General features: G+C 38.1%; 1 protein-coding gene across 1 annotated transcript in view; it reads left to right on the top strand.

Annotated features, from left to right (window-relative positions):
• LOC121514225 (ras-specific guanine nucleotide-releasing factor 1-like) overlaps window positions 1-22,442 on the top strand; it is a 42,353-nt gene that overhangs the window by 5,210 nt on the left and 14,701 nt on the right. The window contains exons 2-15 of the mRNA XM_041794333.1: window positions 1,270-1,376; window positions 5,379-5,526; window positions 6,279-6,371; window positions 8,163-8,416; window positions 8,502-8,581; window positions 8,728-8,921; window positions 9,870-9,979; window positions 10,307-10,425; window positions 13,141-13,301; window positions 13,558-13,621; window positions 14,923-15,065; window positions 15,435-15,517; window positions 17,211-17,459; window positions 21,892-22,265. Coding sequence (XP_041650267.1) covers window positions 1,270-1,376; window positions 5,379-5,526; window positions 6,279-6,371; window positions 8,163-8,416; window positions 8,502-8,581; window positions 8,728-8,921; window positions 9,870-9,979; window positions 10,307-10,425; window positions 13,141-13,301; window positions 13,558-13,621; window positions 14,923-15,065; window positions 15,435-15,517; window positions 17,211-17,459; window positions 21,892-22,265 — 2,179 coding nt within the window. The remainder of the gene's footprint in view (window positions 1-1,269; window positions 1,377-5,378; window positions 5,527-6,278; window positions 6,372-8,162; window positions 8,417-8,501; window positions 8,582-8,727; window positions 8,922-9,869; window positions 9,980-10,306; window positions 10,426-13,140; window positions 13,302-13,557; window positions 13,622-14,922; window positions 15,066-15,434; window positions 15,518-17,210; window positions 17,460-21,891; window positions 22,266-22,442) is intronic.

Raw genomic sequence — 22,442 nt, 5'->3', positions numbered from 1 at the left:
GTTGAAAGTTGATGGATAACAATTATAATTATATTTTAGCATTAAAAATTTTTTTGGGTTAAAGCACTTCTACATATTGGTGTAATAACCACTGCAGAAACATAAAAAATGATTTTGGTAATCACCAGTGCTGTTTATTTAGAGCAGCTGTAGCATAAACCTTACTTTGGGTGGTGGTCTAATAAATTTGTTAAGCACTGTATATAGATACACACTGACACTGTATGCACTGTAAAGAAATAAACAGGATATGTAACTGGTTTTCTTTTTAAGTATGTTACAGTTAAAGAGGCACCAGCAGATGATACTGCTCTGAATTTATTTTTAATTACATAACTGAATGTGTTTAATCTTGTCTGTTTTTCTGTCTCTTGAGGATATTTAATAGTTAATGTTCATAGCTTTTAAGTAAGGATTTACTACGGGCTACATTATCTCACTTACCGACACATAATGTCCATGATGTGGAGCTAAATATAGCTGCCTAAAAGCCTTGACACACCAGCTCACAGGAAGCAGAAGATGGGAAGCACATTATTGACAAAGGCCTTTTCTGCTGCTCATCAGGAAATATGGAACATTACTCCCCTTCACAAATGATTTGCTCTTGGCATTTAGGAGGGATAAAAAAATCCAATATATTGGATTTGTGGGGGTCTATTTACAATGCATCAGTGTTATATAATTTGATGTGTTTATACCACAAATAGGCTGTCTGCACTATTACAGCAATTACCGGCACTTTGTTGATCTGAGGATTTTATCTGATAGGCCTATTAGAAAACATCTCACTGTGCATTTGCTATAATAGCCCTAACTGAACCTTTAGGGCTCTAGGGTCATGGGGGATAATTGGGGGGAGAGTAAAAAAGGATTAGGATGGAGAGGTTTATGTGTCACTACAATGCAGCCAAATTACAGCGACAAAACAAAACAGCTAAACAAAAACATGCCGTCAGCTGAGAGGCTTCCTCCAATTCAGAGGTGAGTTGCCAGGTTACAGACAGAACACACAGAGGCTTTATAATGAATCTCTTAAGAATTTTCCCTCAGGATCACACTCCCTCATTCACACACATCCATGTGTGTATATCCACTAATCTATTATTAAATTCTGGTCAGTTAGGGTGGACTCCTTTCCTTTTACTTATCAAGTTAGTACTGTTTTCACATCTGTCATTGTATTATCCATTAATATTAAAAGCTTTTAAAATGTAATACTGTATACTTAAGAAATGTTAACACTTTCCCTCATGCTGTTTTTTTCAGTATTACTTCACAGTCACATTCAATCATGACAACCAGAAGGCTTTGGAGCTGCGCACAGAAGACGTTAAGGACTGTGACGAGTGGGTGGCTGCTATCACACAGGCCAGGTACCTCTCAGACATGACCTCTTATCTATGCACACACGCTGCTGAGGTTGCTCTCCAAGGAAGCTTCGTGTGTGTCACTCTTTTGTATGGAATCAATAAATCTAACCAATAAGTACGAGATTAGGCCAAATTTTTATCATGAAATCTTAGGTAGCAATGTTATTATACGAAATCTTTGCCTGCAGGAGAATATTTTAAGGAACTTTGAAAGAAAAGCAAATATATTTGTGAGTTGGTTTAGTTGAAACCATGTTACCACTAAGTCCTGAATTGGCTAGCAGCTCGCTCCTATTATACACATATATATTCTGTGATCTCTTTGACTTAGCATCCTCAGATAATTTCGTAAGTTTAAGTTATTATGATCATAGTGACTATTCTGTGAGCAAAAAAATTATAAGTTAGCATCAGCATACGATTCTTAAACACAATTTTGTGGTAAATTATTGTTTATCAACCCTGTTACTTCAGTGATGATCATTGCAACCCCAGGACCATACTGCTAATTTGGCTAACTGAGCTAAAACTTGTCAAGTTCAAAAGTAATTCTGTAGTAAGTCTGTAGAAGATATAGTTTGTGGAGGTCAGTATATTTAGGTTTAAATTGCAATTTAAATGAGCACTTGCTACACAGCCTAACAGAGAAACCTGAGTTTCCAACTCTACTTGTGCAGAACAAGCAATAAACAAAAAGGAAGCTGGTGCAGGAGTGGAAAAAAACGGCGGTATCTCAATGTTAAAAATAATAATAATAATAATAATAACGATAATAATAATAAAAATAATAATAATAATAAAAATAATAATACTGACTCTATTTATATAGCATTTTTAAAAACAGTTGTTTACAAGGTGCTTTACATACAGCAAGAGCAAAAACTCAGGGAAAAATAAACATCAGCAATCAGAGCAGAATAGGAGCTCTGTAAAATCAAACGCGAAGGGAAGAACATGATGTGGACATATAACAAGGAAAAATAACAAAAATTAAAATGACACAAGTAGAACTTGAATGAGAGTTACAGTAGAAGATTGTAAAATCTGAAATATAATGGCGTCAGTGAAAAGCAATGATTCCTATGATAATATTCTGAAAGATATGGTAGGATGTGGGAGGAGGAGAGTTAAATACATATATTCAAACAAACAACCAAACAAATACATGAAGATAATGATGATAATGACGACATCACATCAGTGAGGATAAAACAAAGATAAGATTCAAGACAGAAATGTAGAAGAGATGAGAACAGATAAGTAAAATTTAGGTAGGTAAACACAAGATAAAGAAGAAAATTAACATCAAAAGAGTATAAAATAATAAAAAGAATAAGAAGAGTAGTGTAAATAAAAGAGAAGTAATGAAATAGATAAATAGTTAGAAGGGACATCACATAAAAGCAAGTCTATAAAAGTGAGTTTTAAGGAGTGATTTAAAAGATGTCACCGAATCTGCCAGCCTTATCTCTTCGGGCAGGTCGTTCCAAAGTCGAGGAGCCCTGACAGTGAGAGCCCTGTCTCCTTTAGATTTCAGCCTCGACTTTGGAATGACCAGGAAGCCCCTGCCCGAGGATCTGAGACTGCACAGTGGCTCATAGGGGCTCAGCATTTCGGAAATGTAGCCTGGTGCTAGACCCATACGAGCTTTAAAAGTGATCAGTAAAATCTTAAAATTAATTCTAAAAGTAACAGGTAGCCAGTGGAGGGAAGCAATGGAGGGAAGCAATGTTCACTTGACGTAGGCTCCAAAATTCCTGAAAGTCCCATTAACACCCATATTAAATGGCCATTTATACAACAGAAATGTACAGGCTAAGATGTATGCATAATTAGTAGTGTGGCTGGTACAGTGCTGTGACCCCCCTTCAGATATCTTTTGTTTTTTTCACATTTGTCATACTTGAGTGTTTCATATTATTGAACACATTTTAGGGCTGGACAATTAATTGAATTTTGATCGTGATTTCAATTTTGGCTTCTCATGATCATAAAAACATTATAATCGAAGGAAAACGATTAATGTGTGCTTCAAAGAGTATTTTTGGGTTGTGTTTTTGGCTGTGTGTGAGGACAAAACCCCTGCTGACCTAAAAGAGCATGAAGGCTCATCTCACATTTGCCAAAAGAACAACTTGGTGAGCCCCAAGACTTTTGGGAAAATATTCTGTGGACTTACAAGAAAGAAAAATGCAACTTTTTGGAAGACATGTGCCTCATTATATCAACATTAAAACTATTTCATTATTTTTAAAATCTTATTTAACCTTTATTTAACCAGGAGAAAACCCCATTAAGATTAAAAATCTCTTTTTCAAGAGTGTCCTGGCCAAGACAGCAGCAGTGATCAGAGTTCCAGACAGACTAAAAACAGTCATGCACAAACAACATAATACAAGACATGTAGTCCATATGCATCAAATGTAAACACACAACAATTTGAAAAACTAGAACAGCATTTGATTAAAAAGAACATACAAACAATCAAACATGGTGGTGTTTGTGTGATGGTCTGGGGCTGCTTTGCTGATTCAGGGCCTAGTGGAACCATGAATTCGGCTCTCTACCAGAAATCCTTAAGGAGAATGTCCGGCCATCAGTTCATGACCTCAAGCTCAACCACACTTAGGTTATGCAGCAGGACAATGATCTGAAACACACCAGCAAGTCCACTGCTGAATGGCTTGAAAAAATACCAATATGATGGTTTTGGAGTGGCCTAGTCAAAGTCTGGACTTAAATCTGATTGAGATGCTGTGGTGTGCCTTTAAACAGGCCATTCATGCTCAAAACATACCAGTGTGGCTGAATTTAAACAATTTTGTAAAGAAGAGTGGGCCAAAATTTCCTCCACAGCAATGTGAAAGACTCATTACCAGTTACCTCAAATGTATGCTTGCAGTTGTTGCTGCCAAGGATTGCACAACCAGTTAATAGGTTTAGGGGGCAATTTGTTTTTCACATATGGCCAGGCAGTTTTGGATGGCTTTTTTCCCTTAATAAATGAAATTATTTAAAAACTGCATTTTTGTATTTGTTTGATGATCCAAAACATTTCATTGTGAAAAATATGCAGAAACATTAGAAAACAGCCTCCATAGCACTGTATGACTGACAGGTGGGTGAGCTGCCTTGAGCCTCCTGACTGTTGCTTGAGGCTCACATCAGCTGCACTTCTTTGTGATGACAAGATTGACCAAAAGTTAGTGTGAGAAAGCATATTGTTCATATCTGGTGCCTACTGTCAATGGGCTTCAAAACTCCCATTCAACCAATGGGTGATGAGACCATACATCTGCAGGCTATGATGCCATTGTGCTCTCCATGGGGTAAACATGACTTTATTCCATGTTGATTAAGGCTTGAAAAGCCTGTGAGACAGCGCTCCAAACCCTTTAAAATCATCTAAATTGGATTACTTTGTAAAAACCTGTTTTTTATTTTTGAGTAGTATTCAGAACAGCATTAAAAGAAGTTTTTAATTGCTTTGTGTAACTCAGAGATGTATAATGAACAAAATATCCCCTTAAGATTCTGAGACAAAAGAGGGTCTTGAAAGCAATGCAATACAATTGCTCTAAATGTCAGCTGTGTGCATTTGTATGGCAAAAGGTCAATTGATTGGGCTCGCTGAAGATTGCATTGATTCTCAGTTGAGGCAGCAGCTCTGACTGTATAACAGCAAGTTGGTCTGTTGAGCTGTTTTGATGTCTGGGTTCCATTGTTTTATGCTTTTGTTTTTTAAATACATTTTTTAAATATTTCATGTCAACTAGTTGTTTGTGATGTTCAGTCCAATTGACCTTTTGTTAAAGTGTAATATACTGAATTTTTCTAATGCACGGTCAGACTTTTACAAAGCCTACAACCATTTGAAGACTTGGTGGTGCAAGAGCCTGCACTCTGTGAATGGGAGTTTGATGATGTGTTGGCTTTGACAAATGGGGAGCCAATGAAAAGTATGTTAATAAGGTCCTTACTATGTCTTTGTGTGTGTATCTGCAGTTACAGGAACATGGCTACAGAGCATGAGACCCTCATGCAGAAGTATCTCCATCTACTCCAAATAGTGGAGACAGAGAAAACAGTTGCCAAGCAACTTCGACAACAGATAGAGGATGGGGAAATCGAAATAGAGCGGCTAAAATCAGAGGTAACTTCACTTGTAATTTCATGCTAGTGCTGTGTATGTGTTTTTGTTTACTGTATGGCACACATAGGAGGAAAAGATAAATAAAAAAAAGAAGTGAAAATGGTCAGGAGCAGAGTCTATGATGGTTGAAGTGGGGGGAGACATATGCCTCCATTCATGTTACCACAGTATTTAGCAGTTGATGGCTAGCATTTTAGCTCACTGAGCTCTGGGATGTCCTTATTAAAGTCATTCTGAGGTTTGTTCTGGATCCTCATTTTTTATCCCAAATCAGATCAAATGCATCTCTGTTGAAGGTGCTAATGGAAATATCCACTTGAATAGCCTTTTTTTTAATAAGAATAAATTGGCTTCTATTACCCCTGATTCTGCAGTCTGCAGAATGATCTGCCTTACTGTCATTACTTAAATGGGTTGTAGTAATAGTTATTGGTGTGTTTTGTTTAATCAAAGTCTGCGCTGTTCTAATGGGGGTAAATGAAACAACATTAAAGAAAGTAACGTGGGGAAAATTCTGATGCAGCTTGTAGAATTTGCACATAAAATCTTTGAAACCAGCTACTGGTTGGTAACAAAATGTTAACAGTTGAATTAAAACCTTAGATGGAGCTTAGTAATCATGATAACTACTAAAAAAGGAATAAAAGAACTAACCAAGACCAAGAATTGAAGTAGGATTTAATTTGCACATATTCTGAGACACGTCTTTATTCACTCATGCAAACTGATGTCTGATTTCTGTTTAATTTCAGATTTCTGGACTTTTAAAGGACAATGAGAAGATCCAGTCAAATCCAGAAGTCCCTCCCAGCGATGACGACACTGAGATTAAGAAGATCAAAAAGGTGAGATCTGACTGCTTTTGTAGTAAAGTCGATGTAAAGCAATGAAAAATAGGTATTCTAAGTTTGTTTAGTTGCAAATTACAATGCTGTTAAACATAAAATCCAATTTTAGCAATTATAAAATTAAGTATATTAAATTAAATGTAAAAATCATGAGAAATAAGATGTAATTTTTGCTCTGGATTGCCTTTTGAACTTTGGTAGTATCTTGTAATATAAAAGTCTGTAGTAAGTTGCAGTCATGCAGCAAAACCAAAGATGCAAATTGCTGTGCTTTTGTGAGCTAGAAATAGAAAGCAAATTTCAAGGGGACCCACTGTTAGAATGTTTCCCGACTTGCTTGTTCACACTTTCCCTACCAGCAGGAAGTTTTTTCTGCAGTTTGCTGTCCAACCAAGAGGGAGGAAAATATTAGGGGTCTAGCAGAAAAGCTCAGGGTAACATCAGTGTGAAAAATTCAGCAATTCCTGATTTTGGTCAACACAGATATTAAGGATTTTAAAATGACAGAGTCAAACTTACTTTTATTTCTTATAACAAAGATAGAGACAAGTAGTCAAAGAAGTGAAAGTTAAGCCAAAGTTTGCTCTACTTCAGCACCTACATATACATCTTTTGGAACAGGCTTTTAAATGCTACATCATTCAGCACCTGCAGGTTTTATTTTTAACCTGCATTTATTCATAGAAGCTGAAGGCACAAGTTTTAACAGGAGGTAACTCCTCATGTACTACAGTCACAGGGTAGTTCTGTCTGCAGCTCCTCTGAAGCAGCTGCCTGCTCCTTAAAAAAGTCAGAGAGGTTGGAAAGTTCTGACTTTAAGTTACTGTAGCTCGACAAAGTGTTGTAGCTTCTTTGAGAGGGGTGTTTTTGTGCCAAACTTTGGTTCATAAACAACAGTCTCATCAAGAATTGTTTCCAGCCATGGCAGCTTAGTACTTTTAAACAAACAGTAAACAATAGAAACAGTTTATAGTTAAATGTCTTATCTACAGCTTGTGCACCCTTCATGTGACCAAGAATTTACAATGATTGTATGCCTAGAGTTCTCCAGGCAGCCAACAGTGGCGTAGAAATAAGAGAAATCAAGCTGTAATGCAGTTTTGATGTGGTCAGATAATCCTCAGATAACAGCGAGCTGTATAAGTAATAAACATGTGTATATTGTTGTTGAATTACACATATGGTTGGCAGTCAAACCATCCTGGAGCTAGCTTGTTTAACAAAGCTCTGACATGCTCAAATACGTGTAGACACAGACCAGACTGGCTGTGGTTGCCACCACTTTTCAACCACCTTTTCCTCCCTCATTTGGTAATAATCCTGCATAAGAAGAAAACAGGGTTGGTAGATAAACCTTGTACAGTGCTTATTTGACTGAAAAGTTAAAGACAAGTTACAGGCAGAGGTGTGCAGAGCATCTCATGGGCTGTGAGTCTGTCTTACAACAATCAACACAGGCTGACAGCTCAACTGTTGTACTGTAGCTAGTGAAAATGAAGAACTACTTACCACAAAAGCAGATGATATTAAAAGAGTGACACAGCTGCACAGAAAATGCATGTTGTAGCTTTTGAATGGAGTATTTAACTAAGTTTTTAACCAGTTTTAAAAACACTTATTCTAAATGAACTACTGTTTTAATATATCATCATTACTGAAACATACATGCTTCAAGTGTTTACCTAAACTAAGGAGACAATAGAGGACTGAATTCACATTTTGTTGAATATTGAAAATCTGCCTACCTACTAAACCACCTAAATAATGTTCTTGCTTTATTCTGCCCAGGTCCAGAGTTTCCTGCGAGGTTGGATTTGCCGCAGGAAGTGGAAAACCATCATCCAGGACTACATCCGTTCCCCTCACGCTGAAAGCATGAGGAAGAGAAACCAAGTGGTGTTCAGCATGCTGGAAGCTGAGGCTGAGTATGTTCAGCAACTGCACATACTGGTCAACAACTTCCTGCGACCGCTCCGCATGGCTGCCAGCTCCAAGAAGCCACCCATCACTCATGATGACGTCAGCAGCATCTTCTTAAACAGGTGGCTAGTGCTCAGGCAGGGGTGGGGTTGTTAAAGAGAGAGATACAAAGCTCATAAACACTGTTTTTCTTCTATGTTTTATCAGTGAGACCATCATGTTCCTCCATCAGATCTTCTACCAGGGTCTGAAGGCACGGATAGCCAGCTGGCCCACACTCGTGCTGGGTAAGAAGTGGCACAGATGAGCCTTCCATCATTCATGCAGTTCAGAATCAGACCATATTTTGTTGGGATTTCTTAAAGCTTCAGTCAGTCACACTGACATGAGACACATTGTTGTTATTAAGGAGTAAGTCTGCTCTTCTTTCCAGCTGATCTGTTTGACATCTTGCTGCCCATGCTGAACATTTACCAAGAGTTTGTCCGGAACCACCAGTACAGTCTGCAGATCCTGGCTCACTGCAAACAGAACAGGGATTTTGATAAGCTGCTCAAGCAGTACGAGTCCAAGCCGGACTGTGAGGAGAGGACGCTGGAGACTTTCCTCACTTACCCCATGTTTCAGGTTAGATCTCAGGGTTGCAGTGTGGATAACTGCTATATTTACACAGTCCATGCATAGTTTAAAAAAACTTCTGAATAGAGTGGTGCAGGAATGAGTCCTAAAACTCAGAAGTAAGTTAGCATTTTAGCACTTCTGGTTCCCTCATCTGAAAGTCTATGGGAATTTTGAATGCGTTTTTGGTTAAATGCCTGAAATAAGGTCTGTGGTGAACACAAGTTCAGGAGAGTTTAACGTTTTATCCTATGACATAAAATACATCTGAAACATACCTTTGAATTGTATATCTTTTCACGTCTCAATAAAGGCGGTTGCTAAAAGATAGCTAACAAGGACTACATACGTCATCATCCGAAGTGCAGCAACTGAGCCGTTCAGTTGTATCTGCGTGTGATGACGTAAATTCTGTCAACTGTGTTGTAGTTCAGTATAGCATGATGTTAGCTTTTACTTTCTACAGTTAGATTAGCGAACCAGATACAATTCTTATATTATCAATTTATGAAGATTATCTTTATGAACAAAATGTGTAAGTTTCATTAACTTTTACTGGACACAGAGCTTATTTTCAGCAATAATCCAAAAACCCATTGAAAAATCCCATAGGCTCGATGCCGAGGGAACCCACGCAACGCTAACTTCCAGGTTTGCCTACAAAATTACGTCACGACTGCACCACTCTGTTCCACAGAATTCTTAATGTTTAAAGTTAAGTTAACCAAAGCAGAATGGCTTAAAAGTGTCTGATAAAAACAACTTGTAATAATTGTTATAATTTAAAAGATTAAATCTATTCTTAAAATACCTCTGTGGCCAAATAATTACCAGTCTAAAGTCATTAAAGTCTATATTCTTGACACAGGCTCTTGAAGCTATGAACTTCTTGACATTGAATGTTGGATACATCTTTTTAGTCATCAGTCTCTCTCTTTCTCTCCCCCTCTCTCCCAGATACCCCGTTACATCCTGACGTTGCATGAGCTGCTCGCTCACACTCCTCATGAACATGTAGAGAGAAACAGTTTGGACTACGCTAAGTCAAAACTGGAGGAACTTTCCAGGTAGATCTACTGTCATACCATTGGGCAAAAATAAATATATAAATAAATTCCTTTTGGGCACTGAAGGATGCTAACTCCTTATTGCTGTAGATGGTATAGTATGTCTGGGCTGTTTAATTATAATTTTAAAACATATACTGTATGTGTGCTAATCATCCCTTCAAACAGATCTTATTCTACAACACCCATAAAGGTGGTAGAAGGAACTAATGTAATACTTGAAAGGGTGTCTGTCAGTGTATAACCGATTTTTTTTCTTCTTCTTCATAACAATGAACTTGACTGCTCTGGTGAGATAGCTTTACTAATATGTGGTTTTCTTTTTAGAATTATGCACGATGAGGTGAGTGAGACGGAAAACATCAGGAAGAATCTGGCCATTGAACGGATGATTGTGGAGGGTTGTGAAGTGCTGCTGGACACCAGTCAGACATTTGTTAGGCAAGGTGCGTCTGTTTCAAGTTCGATCGCAATTAAATGACTTATCAGAATTATTATATAGAAGGAGGTAACATCTAATTTGAAGGGGTATGCATAAGACTGACATGACAGTGTCATAATCATGACATGACACCTGTCATTCACATAAAGGTGATCCATGAATGTTGTCATTAAGTGTCATTCAGTCAATTATGTGACCTTAATGGAAAGTTGACATTGTTTGACTCCTTTTTGCTTCTTTGTAAAGTAAGGCTGAAGCCAGCTAACTTAGCCTAGCATAAAGACTGGAAACAATAAGGGAGAGTGGGGAAGATCCAGTTTTTTCTTCTGTGGCTCTCCAGGACAGAGTGTAAGCTTCACTGAATCTAACTCTTGATTTTTAATGTCCAGCAGTGTAGTGGTGTGTGTAGAAGTGGGCATGCTCTTAATTTATTGCACTAAAGGTGACATAACTGGCTAAATGACACTTAATGACAACGCTCATAAATGTTCACAAAGCCTCCTTCATTTGAATGAAAGGTGTCATGTCATTATTATTACAGTGTCAGTCTTATTCCTACGCATTCAAATAAAGTATTACCAAATAAAGAATGAAAGATAGTAATCTCCAAATGTCGGCCTGTCAGTACCAAGTATCTTACCCTCATTGGGCCCTCAAAATTTTACGTTGAATTAAATCCATCATAACTATATACAAAGAATAAAATCATTGATGATGATGAAGCTTGCCTGTTCTATTTTGACCACCTTACACACCTGTACCTTGTTCATAATTTGCTTCATTTTTTTCTTGTAATTCTTAATTACTCTAGTACTTCTGCTATTTATTACCTCCGCCAAGGAGGTTATGTGATCGGCAGGGTTTGTTTGTTTGTTTGTTAGCAACATAACTCAAAAATTTATCGACGGATTTTGATGAAATTTTCAGGAAATGTTAGAAATGGCATAAGGAAGAACTGATTACATTTTGGGAGCAGCCCGGATCACCCTCTGGATCCAGGACATTTTTAAAGGATTCTTTACTATTGCGAGACAGGGCTAATGGCGGAGGTCTGTGCTCTTCAAGTGCTTTTCTAGTTATGATTATAAAATAAAGGCAACCAAAGCAACAGCAACATCTACAATGACATGTAGTGCACTGGGGTGCAGAAAACTTGCTTGACACATTATGGCTCTTGGGATAAACAAATTGGGGAACCATGCTGTAAAATGTGAATGTTTACTTTTTTGTTAATATGAAGTTATCAATAAAAACTGAAGGTTAACTCTGCAGTAACATCAAAGCATCTGTTTTTGATGCCTGGTGGCAGGTAAAATAGTTTGGTGGGTCTAACCCCTGACTTTCATTAAAGATGAGAAGATTATTCTTTAAAGATTTAAAACAGATGACTTTCCTATAGTGGTAAAAACCTATCTTAGCAACTAAATCTTACAGTCACAAGAAAAACAAACAACATCTGTAACATCTAAGCATCCTCTATCAGCCTCTTCAGTAGTGTAGATGAGTAATAGGTGTCAAAGCAACCCCAATCCTCCTGGAATGCTCTTGCAGGTGATGATTTTTTTTTTTTTAAACAAGTGATAACAGAGAAGTAATCGTATTATTTCAAGGGATTAATTTTAGATAAGGATAAAATGATTAACTGGAAGCCCTACTTTGCTTCTGTTCTGCGTGAGACAGAAAAACTCAAATTAAAAAACTCAAATGATCACTCTACTCCAGTGGGCATGAGACAGAACATGTGTTAAAAGAAAAAAAAATCTCAATTTTATTTATTTTTTTTTCTTTAAAAAAAAGTATTTTCTGCATTTCATTGCACGAGTCCTCTTGAACTTGCTTAAAATGATGGTTATTAAAAATATCTAAAATTAGTATTACCTTTTAAGAAGTAAAATATAACAAACAATCCTGCCAGTGTATTTGATAATTTAAGCATGAAAGGGTTAAAAACAACTATGCAGTTGCCATCCTCCACAGCCTTTGTTTGTAAAATTTGTAGAAATAGAAAACAAGATGTTGTATATTATCAAGGCCCACAGTGTGAAGGGATTACTCACCATCCAGCTGCTGTTTTAGCCTCAGTGACTGCTCACAGCTCTCCAGAAGCAGCAACATGCTCAGTCTCTAAAGAGCATAGAGGGAACTGTCCTGATCAGTCCAGTACAAGCTAACCTAAACAGGCACTATACAATATGATAAAAGCCAAGCTGCTTGTTATTTGTCTTAGATTTGACCACACATGCTTCAAAGAGTGGCTTCACAGTGATAATAGTAGTTGTTACTCTGTGACGCTGGCATCCAGTAATAAGAGGAGCTCCGATGGTAAAATGGCTAATTTAATGCCCTTTATGATTTAGTGTAGTTAGCTTGTTTTAAATTTGTTAGCACCGATGTCCTCTTTTGGATCAGCATACTTTAAACATCATCCTCAAACTTCTCTCCTGCAGGATTTTTTCATGTGATGCATCAAATGTGCTCTCACCCAGATGTTTGATGCCTTCCTCCATCTCTGCAGACGACTGAATAAAATTGTTGATTGCTGTGGCACAAACACATTCCTGGTGTATATTTACACCTGCCTTTTAACCGTCCATAGATGATAATATGAGGACAAGGACCTTTTATTGCTGAATTATGTTGATTAAAGCAAAATAAGAGGGTTTTCTCATATCTATTTCTGCATCTGTGTGTATGTTTGTATGGTCCTGACACTCCACAGGTTCTCTGATCCAGGTGCCAATGAGCGAGAAAGGGAAGATCACAAGAGGTCGACTGGGCTCTCTGTCTCTGAAGAAAGAAGGCGAGAGACAGTGCTTCCTCTTTTCCAAACATCTCATCATCTGTACACGTGGCTCTGGGGGAAAACTTCACATAACCAAGGTACAGGAATATAGTTATCCACAGTACATGTTTATGAAAGCATTAAACCTCTAAGCTTAAATTATATTTGAAACAGATAAACCCACCATTTCTTTCAAACAGCTCATACAAACAGCTGGGAGTTTTCATGTAAATGACAGCTGTTATACCATATCTACATTTGAGATGTTTTTACAGCTTTAAAAACTTTCAGTAAATCACAATGTCTGTGAGAAACAAACTGTATGTGATCTTATAACTTTTTGTCCTGTCACAGAACGGAGTGGTGTCTCTCATTGACTGCACACTGATGGAGGAGCCAGAGGGGACTGATGATGAGTGTAAGTTACTATATATTAAGTGTTTTCTCAAAGTTGACATATCATACCCTTTTAAAAGGAACCCTGCATCATCAGACAAGTTCATCTTGTTGGATAGATATTTGTACCTATCAAATGTATATTGAACTAAAAAAACTCACTAGATATCCTAGATATCCGCATTTTGAGTAAATTTGAGCTTATAAACTCACCAGGGGAACGCCATGTTTTGGTCCGCACTGGTAATGTGTGATGTCACTTAGCCATAGCACTCCTCGTCGTTGCTATGCAGTAACCGGTTCTTCAGTCTAAGCTTAAAGTCTAAAAGTCTAAGCTCTGTCATTCCTACTATGTTTCGCCTCAATAAACCTCCATACAAGTGACTGGACTGCCAATAGCCTTTCAAAATAAAAGCATATTGTACAAACGAAGGGAGTTCTTCCAAAGAAATGGTAAAGTAGGCTTTTACTTTGAAAAACGCAAACTAGAGGTGTTTTTGTACTGCGTTTGTCTTTACCTGCAACATTTTGAACCATGTGGAAACAGAAAGCTTCATTAATAGTAGAAGTTTGGGGAACAACTTTATCAAGCACACGCATTTTATCTTGTGGCCTTCATCAGGGTCATACACTGTGATCTGTGTGTGACGGAATTTTTGATTTAGACCGTTAGAAAGTTGCTCACCTCTTTCATGGCTTGGTTTTATTTGAGCAGGGCAAATATATGAGCCCATGACATCACCGGTCCTGATGGGGAATTACCCCGCCCTCATACGCTACGCTGATATAAAATCACAGAGCAGTTCATCTCAGTACAGTCTGTTGTTAGCTGATGTCACTGCCTTCATAGAAAGTTGACAGCCAGCTACATGCTGTGTTTTTGATTATTGTGGGGTAAATGTCCCAAATCTATCAACCATCATGGCCTCGTTGAAAGCATCATAACAGAGAGATTTGTACCAGAAAACAGTGCTGTCTCTTTGCTCTGGTATGGAGCCAGGCAGCTGTGTCGGATCATTAGTCTTTTTTAAAATTTGAGAGGATCATATTCCTTGTGAGTGGGTGTGGCTTCAGCTCACTCAACCAACACACCCACACCATCCTAGAGCAGCTTTTACTACCTAATTTTTCATGATTTGGAAGTTTAATTCTGAGATTTTTTTCACAACTTCAATTTGGCCTGGTGGTTCATAACACAGTGGCCTATCATACAACAAACCTAAAAAACACTTTCTATCACTTTACAGGGACTTTAATTTTCATTAGAAATCACTTTACCACGGTCAAATAAAGGTTCTTTCTTTAATACTTTTTGTCTTGCAGCCAAAGGGGAGCGGAGCGGTCAGGACACTGAGCATCTGGACTTTAAAGTGATGGTTGAGCCCAAAGATGTTCAGCCCTACACCGTCATCCTGGTGGCTTCATCCCGGCAGGAGAAGTCAGCGTGGACAAGTGACATCAGCCAGGTGTGTATCCTCATCCGTGTGACTAAATGCCGTTCCAAACAAAGCCAGAGCAGCTATGGGAAGAGCAAGTCATAACTTATAAAGGAAGTTGCTCTATTTCTGTTTAACAAATGATAAAGGCGTTAAAGTTAAATAGTTCAATAACTGTCTGAAAAATAGTTATTTGCAATCTTGTCATTTCAATTCATAGCCCAGTTTGTTAACTAGTGTTTAGCATTTAATGAGATCAAGCTTGGAATAAAACAGGAAAACTGAAAAGTTAAGAACAGAGAATAAATGGCTTGTGGTCATTAGGGTAAAATCTTGTTTCATTTGGTTTGTGAACTCACTTACCTCTTGCTTTTTTTTCTTTCTGTCTGCCCCTTACAGTGCATTGACAACATCCGCTGCAATGGACTGATGATGAATGCCTTTGAGGAAAACAGTAAAGTCACAGTGCCACAGATGATTAAGTAAGAGTCCAAATGCACAGACATTATACATGCACAAACAGAGACGGGCATTTGACTAACATGAAGACATGACTAACGAATGAAAAATGTATAACAATGTGTTCCCATAAACATGATTATATTAATATATTGGTCAGGGATCTCAGTGATGTTTTCCTCTAATAAAAACACTGCTAAATTCCCTCAGTCTAAGCCTAATTTAACCCGAAAGAAGAGAGCAACCCTTAAACAGTGTGAAAGTGGAGGGAACTCACTTTAAATGTCAAAAATGGGTTCTCACTAAGATATACAAAACTAGAAAACACACAGTAAACAATTCAGTGGTAGCTTATAGAATGAGATTTCAGAATTTACCCTTCTTTGTTTATGTTTCTACACAAACAAAAATCTTTGGCCTATGAATACAGTTTATTTGGTAGAAAAGGTAGAAGCCCTAACTGGTTATACTGTGCATGAGTCATTTTCAATGTCATTTCATTTTTTTCTAAGGTGATGACTTATTACAGATAACAATGCTAGTTTTAATGAGTTTTGAACAAACTGTCACTAGATTGAATTAGTGGAGGCCAGTTCTATTTCAACTGATGCTAGCTCATTGAACCTCTAGGTGGGGTGCACATTTAAACACATGGAGCCAGAAGTCAGATTAACCATTTACTGAAGATGAAAGGATGATTTTCTGTACAAAACAGATATAATAAATCAAAACATTGCCACGCTCATTTCACTATTAAATTAAAGCTAACAGGAATTAACTTACATTAATTTATGCATCCATTATGTTACACAAGAATTGCTTCAACTTCCTGTTAAACAAACATAAATTAGTACACTGTGTCAAAATAAATTATTCTCTTTAAACTTAGGTAGGAAATTTACTCACTCATATGTGTCCTTTAAAGTAGACAAACAATTTTAGGTCTCTAGGTCTTCTTTGTGGTTTCAGTGGTCATAAACAAACTACTACTTTTGGTGAAAGTGACAAACATAATTAAAAGGATGCACTTATTTGGCAAACAAAGTAGAAAGTGGAATAATTCATCAAACAAACTTACTTAAGTGCTGTGGCAGCGTGGACAGAGCAGGCTCAAGGGCAAAGGGAGGCCGATAACCACACTCATCTCTTTTAAAACCTTTTGAAGCTCCTCCTCCCTGCTCTGCCATGATTGTCTTAGTGATTGAGGATTTGAGATTTTTAACAAGTTTATTTCTCAAAATAATAAGAAAATGACTGAAACTGCCACTCTCTCACTGAAAAATAGCATCTCTTTGAATAAAAAAATACAGATCTCAACAAAACAATTGAAACTAATATGTTATCACAGAGTATCAAGTAAAATAGATATATGGATCCACATCCTCTGAGGACCTCTTTACCTAAAATATAACGTCATTTTCTCATAAAACTAGTAGCCTCTAGTAACTTTGAGAGCCTAATGTCCAGCCACAGAAATGCTTAAATATCATATCCTTTTTATTTAAAAGTAAACATTTAGCTTTTTTTCAGGTGGTTAAAATGTTCATCCCCTGGGATGTCATATTGATTTTTGTGCATTTTTTCACAGGGGGAACCACTCTAGCCTTAGCAATGTTAATTCTCTATCCACTGACCCACACATGACCACAGAAGTGTTTTAATGAGCTAAATCCCTGAGAGTGTAACATTCTTAACATCTCTGTAACTCCACCACAGGTCTGACACCAGCTTGTACTGCGATGATGTGGACATCCGCTTCAGCAAGATGATGAACTCCTGCAAAGTGCTGCAGATCCGCTACGCCAGCGTGGAGCGTCTGCTGGAGAGGCTGACTGACCTGCGCTTCCTCTCAATCGACTTCCTGAACACCTTCCTCCACTCATATAGAGTCTTTACCAGCGCTGACGTTGTTCTGGACAAGCTCATCACCATCTACAAGAAGCCCATAAGTGCGATCCCTGCACGGTGAGTGAGCCACTGGATGAGCTGATTCATAGAAGTTGGAATAACAGCTCACTGGTAAGAAAAATTCACATCTACTGTATTGTCCCTGGAAGTCTGTTAAAAGCTGCCTTCATCTGAGATAATGCAGTTGTTGTACATTCATGTATTCTGAATACCAGTTTGGTAACAACCTGGTTGTTCCACCACCTTGATTAAAACTATTTGATTTGCAATTTGATTTAAACGACTCCTAAAACTTTTAAACATATAATATAAAATAGGCAACTTTCAAAGCAGATGTCTAGTATATCACACTTAAGCTCCAGCTCCCTCCCCTCCTCCCCTATTCCTCACTCGGTGTTCAGACTGAGTGTAGTGTCTTCTTCAACTGATAAACTTTCAGATACACAGATAGAAATTCATGGTTCTTATTCCTTTAGAGTGTTTTATACAAAAAAGTATTTTTCTTCCATTTGGAATATCCATTGGTTCTCCTTGAACTGTACTCTTATGAAGACACTCTGACCTTCTGCTATGTTCTTCCAATTCAATCTTTTTATACAGCACATTTTAAAAACTACATTTATAACAGTGCTGTAGAGTGATTAAAACATATATAAAAATGCAAAAACTACTCTGGATATAAAAACTTAAGAAAATACATCAAAACTTAAAAGCAACTAAAAACATATGAAACAATAAAAAAAAAGAGAAAAGTTATAAAAACAAATGTTAAGAACATAAAAGATGCACGGGAGATCACACTACTCCCATACTGAGTTAAAGCCAAGGAATGAAAATAAGTTTTAAGATGCGGTTTAAAGGTAGGTGAGGTGGGGGACAATGTGATTTCCAGAGGTAGCTCATTCCACAATTTAGGAGCCACCACAGGAAACCCTCGATCACCTCAGGTTTTTAATCTGGTCTTTGGAGCAACAAGACAGAGTTGATCTTAAAAATCTGGACAGGGTGTAAACTTCTAAGAGAACAGAAATGTACTGAGGAGCCAATCTGTTAAATGATTTAAAAAAAAAAAAGAATGAGTTCTCAAATGAACAGGTAACCATAGGAGGGTGGCAAGAATGTGGATAATATGTTCATGTTTTCAAGTACCTGTTCAAAGATGAGCAGCAGCATTTTGGACCAACTGTTCACATGCAAGGGAAAACTGGTTTAACTGGATTTAAAATCCAGTGCTGTTGTTTAAACATGTAGAAATAAAGCATGAATCACTCTCTTAAAATCATTTATAGATAAAACCATTTTCATTTTGGATAAAGCATTAGATGATAAAAATTGGATTTTACAAAAGAATGAGTCTGTTGATCCAATTTGAAATTACTGTCTAACTTTATGCCAAGATTTTGACACTGTTGGCTTAACATAGGGCAGCAGGGGGCCCAGGTCCTTCAGATGGGCATCATTGATTCCACTGGAGCCAAACACAACAACTTCAGTTTTACTCTCATTAAGATTTAAGAAGTTCAGAGCCATCCAGACTCTATGTCTTGAACACAGTCTAGCAGACAGTTGATTATGCAGCCATTGTTTCATTTTAAAGGCAGGTGTATTTGTGTATCGTCTGCATAAAGGTGGAACAATATACCCTGTTTTCTAAAGCCCAAATTGAGGATGTAGAGCGTGAAGACTATAGGTCCAAGGATAGAACCCTGTGGGACTTGACAATTAAGGGGGTCAAAGGAGGTGGTAGACTCTCTTCTCTTGTCTCTGAGTAAAACATTAACAAGGATAAGAAAGCCGGGTCCTGTGTGAACACAAGGCCTAAAACAATAACCCCAGAGGGAGTTTAACTTCACTCTTTTCAAAATAGCCTTATTCATGGATATGTTTAGTTTGATTATATTTTAAGTGCTATATTAATGTTAAAATGTGGCTTATTATACCTTTAAATCAGTTTTTATTTACATAAATTATAAAAGACATTTATGAATACAAACACACATGAATGAATTAAAACTGTTGCAAGCCCATGCATGATCTTCAGATGATTAATGTTAGTGTCTTTTGCAATCCCTTGACATTTCCTTTTACAACATTATTTATTCAGATAACCATTGTATGGTTCATGAAGAAACATTCAAAAAATGAGTACATATATATACAATGACACATATTGACACAATATAATACAAATGATAGGATAAACTATGATACGCTACGGTACAGATGCTGCAATACAGTACAAATGAAAAGATACAATTTCATATGATACAAATGACATGATACCATACAAACAATATGATAGAACACAATACGATATGATACAAATGATAGGGTATGATATAAATGATGCGGTATGATATAAACGATATGATATGATACAACATAAACAATAGGAGACGATACGATATATATTATGCAATACAATACAATATGATACAATATGATAGCAATGATGTGGTATAATATAAATGATACGATACAAACAATACTATATAAACAATACAATAGTATATGGTACAAACGTACAATACAGTACGATATGATACAAACAATACAATTTGATACAAACGATACAATACAATATGATACGCTATAAATGATGCGGTTCGATGCAGTATGGTACTAACATTACAATATGACACGGTACAAATGAAAGTATATGATACTGTATAATGAAACTGTACAATATGGTACAATATGATACAAACAATATGATATTATATCATATACTTTTGTCCCTTTGAGAAGTTTGTCCTGGACCTCAGTGCTACAAGCATATAGCTGCCTCTACAGCAGAATCATTAATAAGAACAACCAAACTACAATTCAACATGTACACAAATAAGCACACACCAATGAAAACTACAAACAACATACAGGTCATATTATATAAATTCAAAACAATTAATTTCAAGACCAAACTTAAGATAAATACCTTAAAGCAATTGCATTTAGTGTAATGAATGTCCCTTTAACTGCATTTATACCTCTGTTATGATCAGACATATAATAGCAAGAGAGCTTAAATTGTTTGTAACATTAGCGCAAACCTCTGTAGCTTGTGACAACTGAAGGCAGAACAAAGTTTGACATTTTCTAAATACTGCATTTCCTCCTGAGGATGCAGCAGTAGAGCTGTAGTGGTGCAGTGAAAAGGTAGGACTCCCTGGTGTCTGGATTTGTCTGTGCTCTCTCTCACGTGGACTGCCTGTAAGAAGCACCATCATGATATTATGGTCTGTACAGGTGAGAAGGGACCAGAGCAGAGACAGCGAGAGGTCACACCAACACATCGGCTCCTCTGACGTCTGTCCACCGTCACACTTAATTGGCTCATGCGTCCACCCACCTCTCCTGAACTCCTCCTCTTCTTTCTCCAAGCTCTCTCTCTCTTTACCCTTTTCCTTCGCTCACTTTTATTTTTCTTTCCTTAAGTCTGACCATTCCCTTCTACGCTGCGCTGTCGCCATGGCAACCCTCCACTCTGCTGCAGGACCCCACCCTCTCCCTCTCTCTCGTCTTCTACCTCCCTTCCTCCTTACCTTCCTCTCTCTCTCCCTATCATCTGCAGCAGCTCGATGGTATTAAATATTGATGGTGGTGTTTTGCACCCAGACCCTGCTCTCTCCTCCTCCTTCTTTTTGCCTTCCTCCTCTCACTCCCTTTGCTTAATTACCTCCTCTCACTTTCCAGCTTTACTCATGTCCTCTCTTGACTTTCCACTTTGTCTTTTTCATTTTCTTTATGACTCCCCCTCCTTTCCTCTGTCCTCCCAGCCTACCTTTTCCCTCCCCTTTCCCATCCTTGATCCTCATGCCTCCTGTCTTTTACTGCTTCTCAAATTTAGGTGAGGAGACACAACATGGCTGCAGCTACTACCATACAGGGGCTGGAGGCTTCCCATTCGCCCACTCCCAGCCATCAGCTTTCGCTGTGGTGGAATCCATATCCACTCTGTTGCTCCCTCTCTCACCCCCTTCCCTCTCTCTTCTCACTCTCACTGTTTTTGCCCCTGCTTTTTTCAGCTTTTGCACTGCATCTCTGCCTCTTTTCCCCTTTTTTCCTCTCTGCCTCTCTTTTGCTCCCCTTTTCCTCTCTGTTTCTCTCTCCCCATGTCTCTGTGGGCCTCCCCTGGACTGGTTGCTGTTGGCAGCACCCGTGCCTCCCACACTGTCACTTGACATGCTATTTATAGGCCTTCAGAGGGGGTGGCTCTCAGTGCAAGGAGGATGCTGTCTTAAACAATGTAGCTTAAATAAAAGAGGCAGGAGCTCCCAAAGAGCCCTGTGGTTAATGTGTTCCCTCTCTGCGTCTGTGAACACCAGGTGGACAATATCGCCCACATCTTCACCATTTCCACCACTATCTGCTCCTCCCTTTTAAGGCTACTTAAAATAACTAAACAAATTTTAGGAAGACCAGTAGACGCTTCTCCATTATCATCCTCTTGTATATTTTCCTTCTTTCTTGTTTATCTCCTTCCCTGCAGTTCTTTGGAGCTTTTCTTTGCCAGCAGCCAGAACAACAAACTCCTCTACGGCGAGCCACCCACATCGCCGCGTGCCAGCCGCAAGTTCTCCTCCCCTCCTCCTCTCTCCATCACCAAATCGTCCTCCCCCAACCGCAGACGTAAGCTTTCGCTTAACATCCCCATCATCACAGGCGGCAAAGCCCTGGACCTGGCTGCACTCAGCTGCTCTCCCAATGGCTATGCAAGCATGCACTCCACTATGTCACCATTCAGTAAGACCACCCTTGACATCAACAAGCTCTACGTGTCAAGCACCATGGCCAGCAAGATCCCTGATGAGGGAGAGCCCAAAGCAGACGGCAAAGCTGAGGAGTCTATCCTCAACAAGCAAGGTCAGAGTCACTGTCTAAGGGAGTATGAACACTTTTAATGGGCGTTTGATCTGTCATCTTAAATCTAGAAAATACATAAACTAGAAAAACATCTACTCTTTGTCCCATTCAGGTTGGAAAGCAGGACTAATGTACATATATAGGATATGTAAAATGAAAAAAACTTTACATAAGGTG

The sequence above is a fragment of the Cheilinus undulatus genome, linkage group 1 (genome assembly GCF_018320785.1).
Source record: "Cheilinus undulatus linkage group 1, ASM1832078v1, whole genome shotgun sequence".
Classification (NCBI taxonomy): domain Eukaryota; kingdom Metazoa; phylum Chordata; class Actinopteri; order Labriformes; family Labridae; genus Cheilinus; species Cheilinus undulatus.
This window is presented reverse-complemented; position numbering and strand designations above follow the sequence as displayed.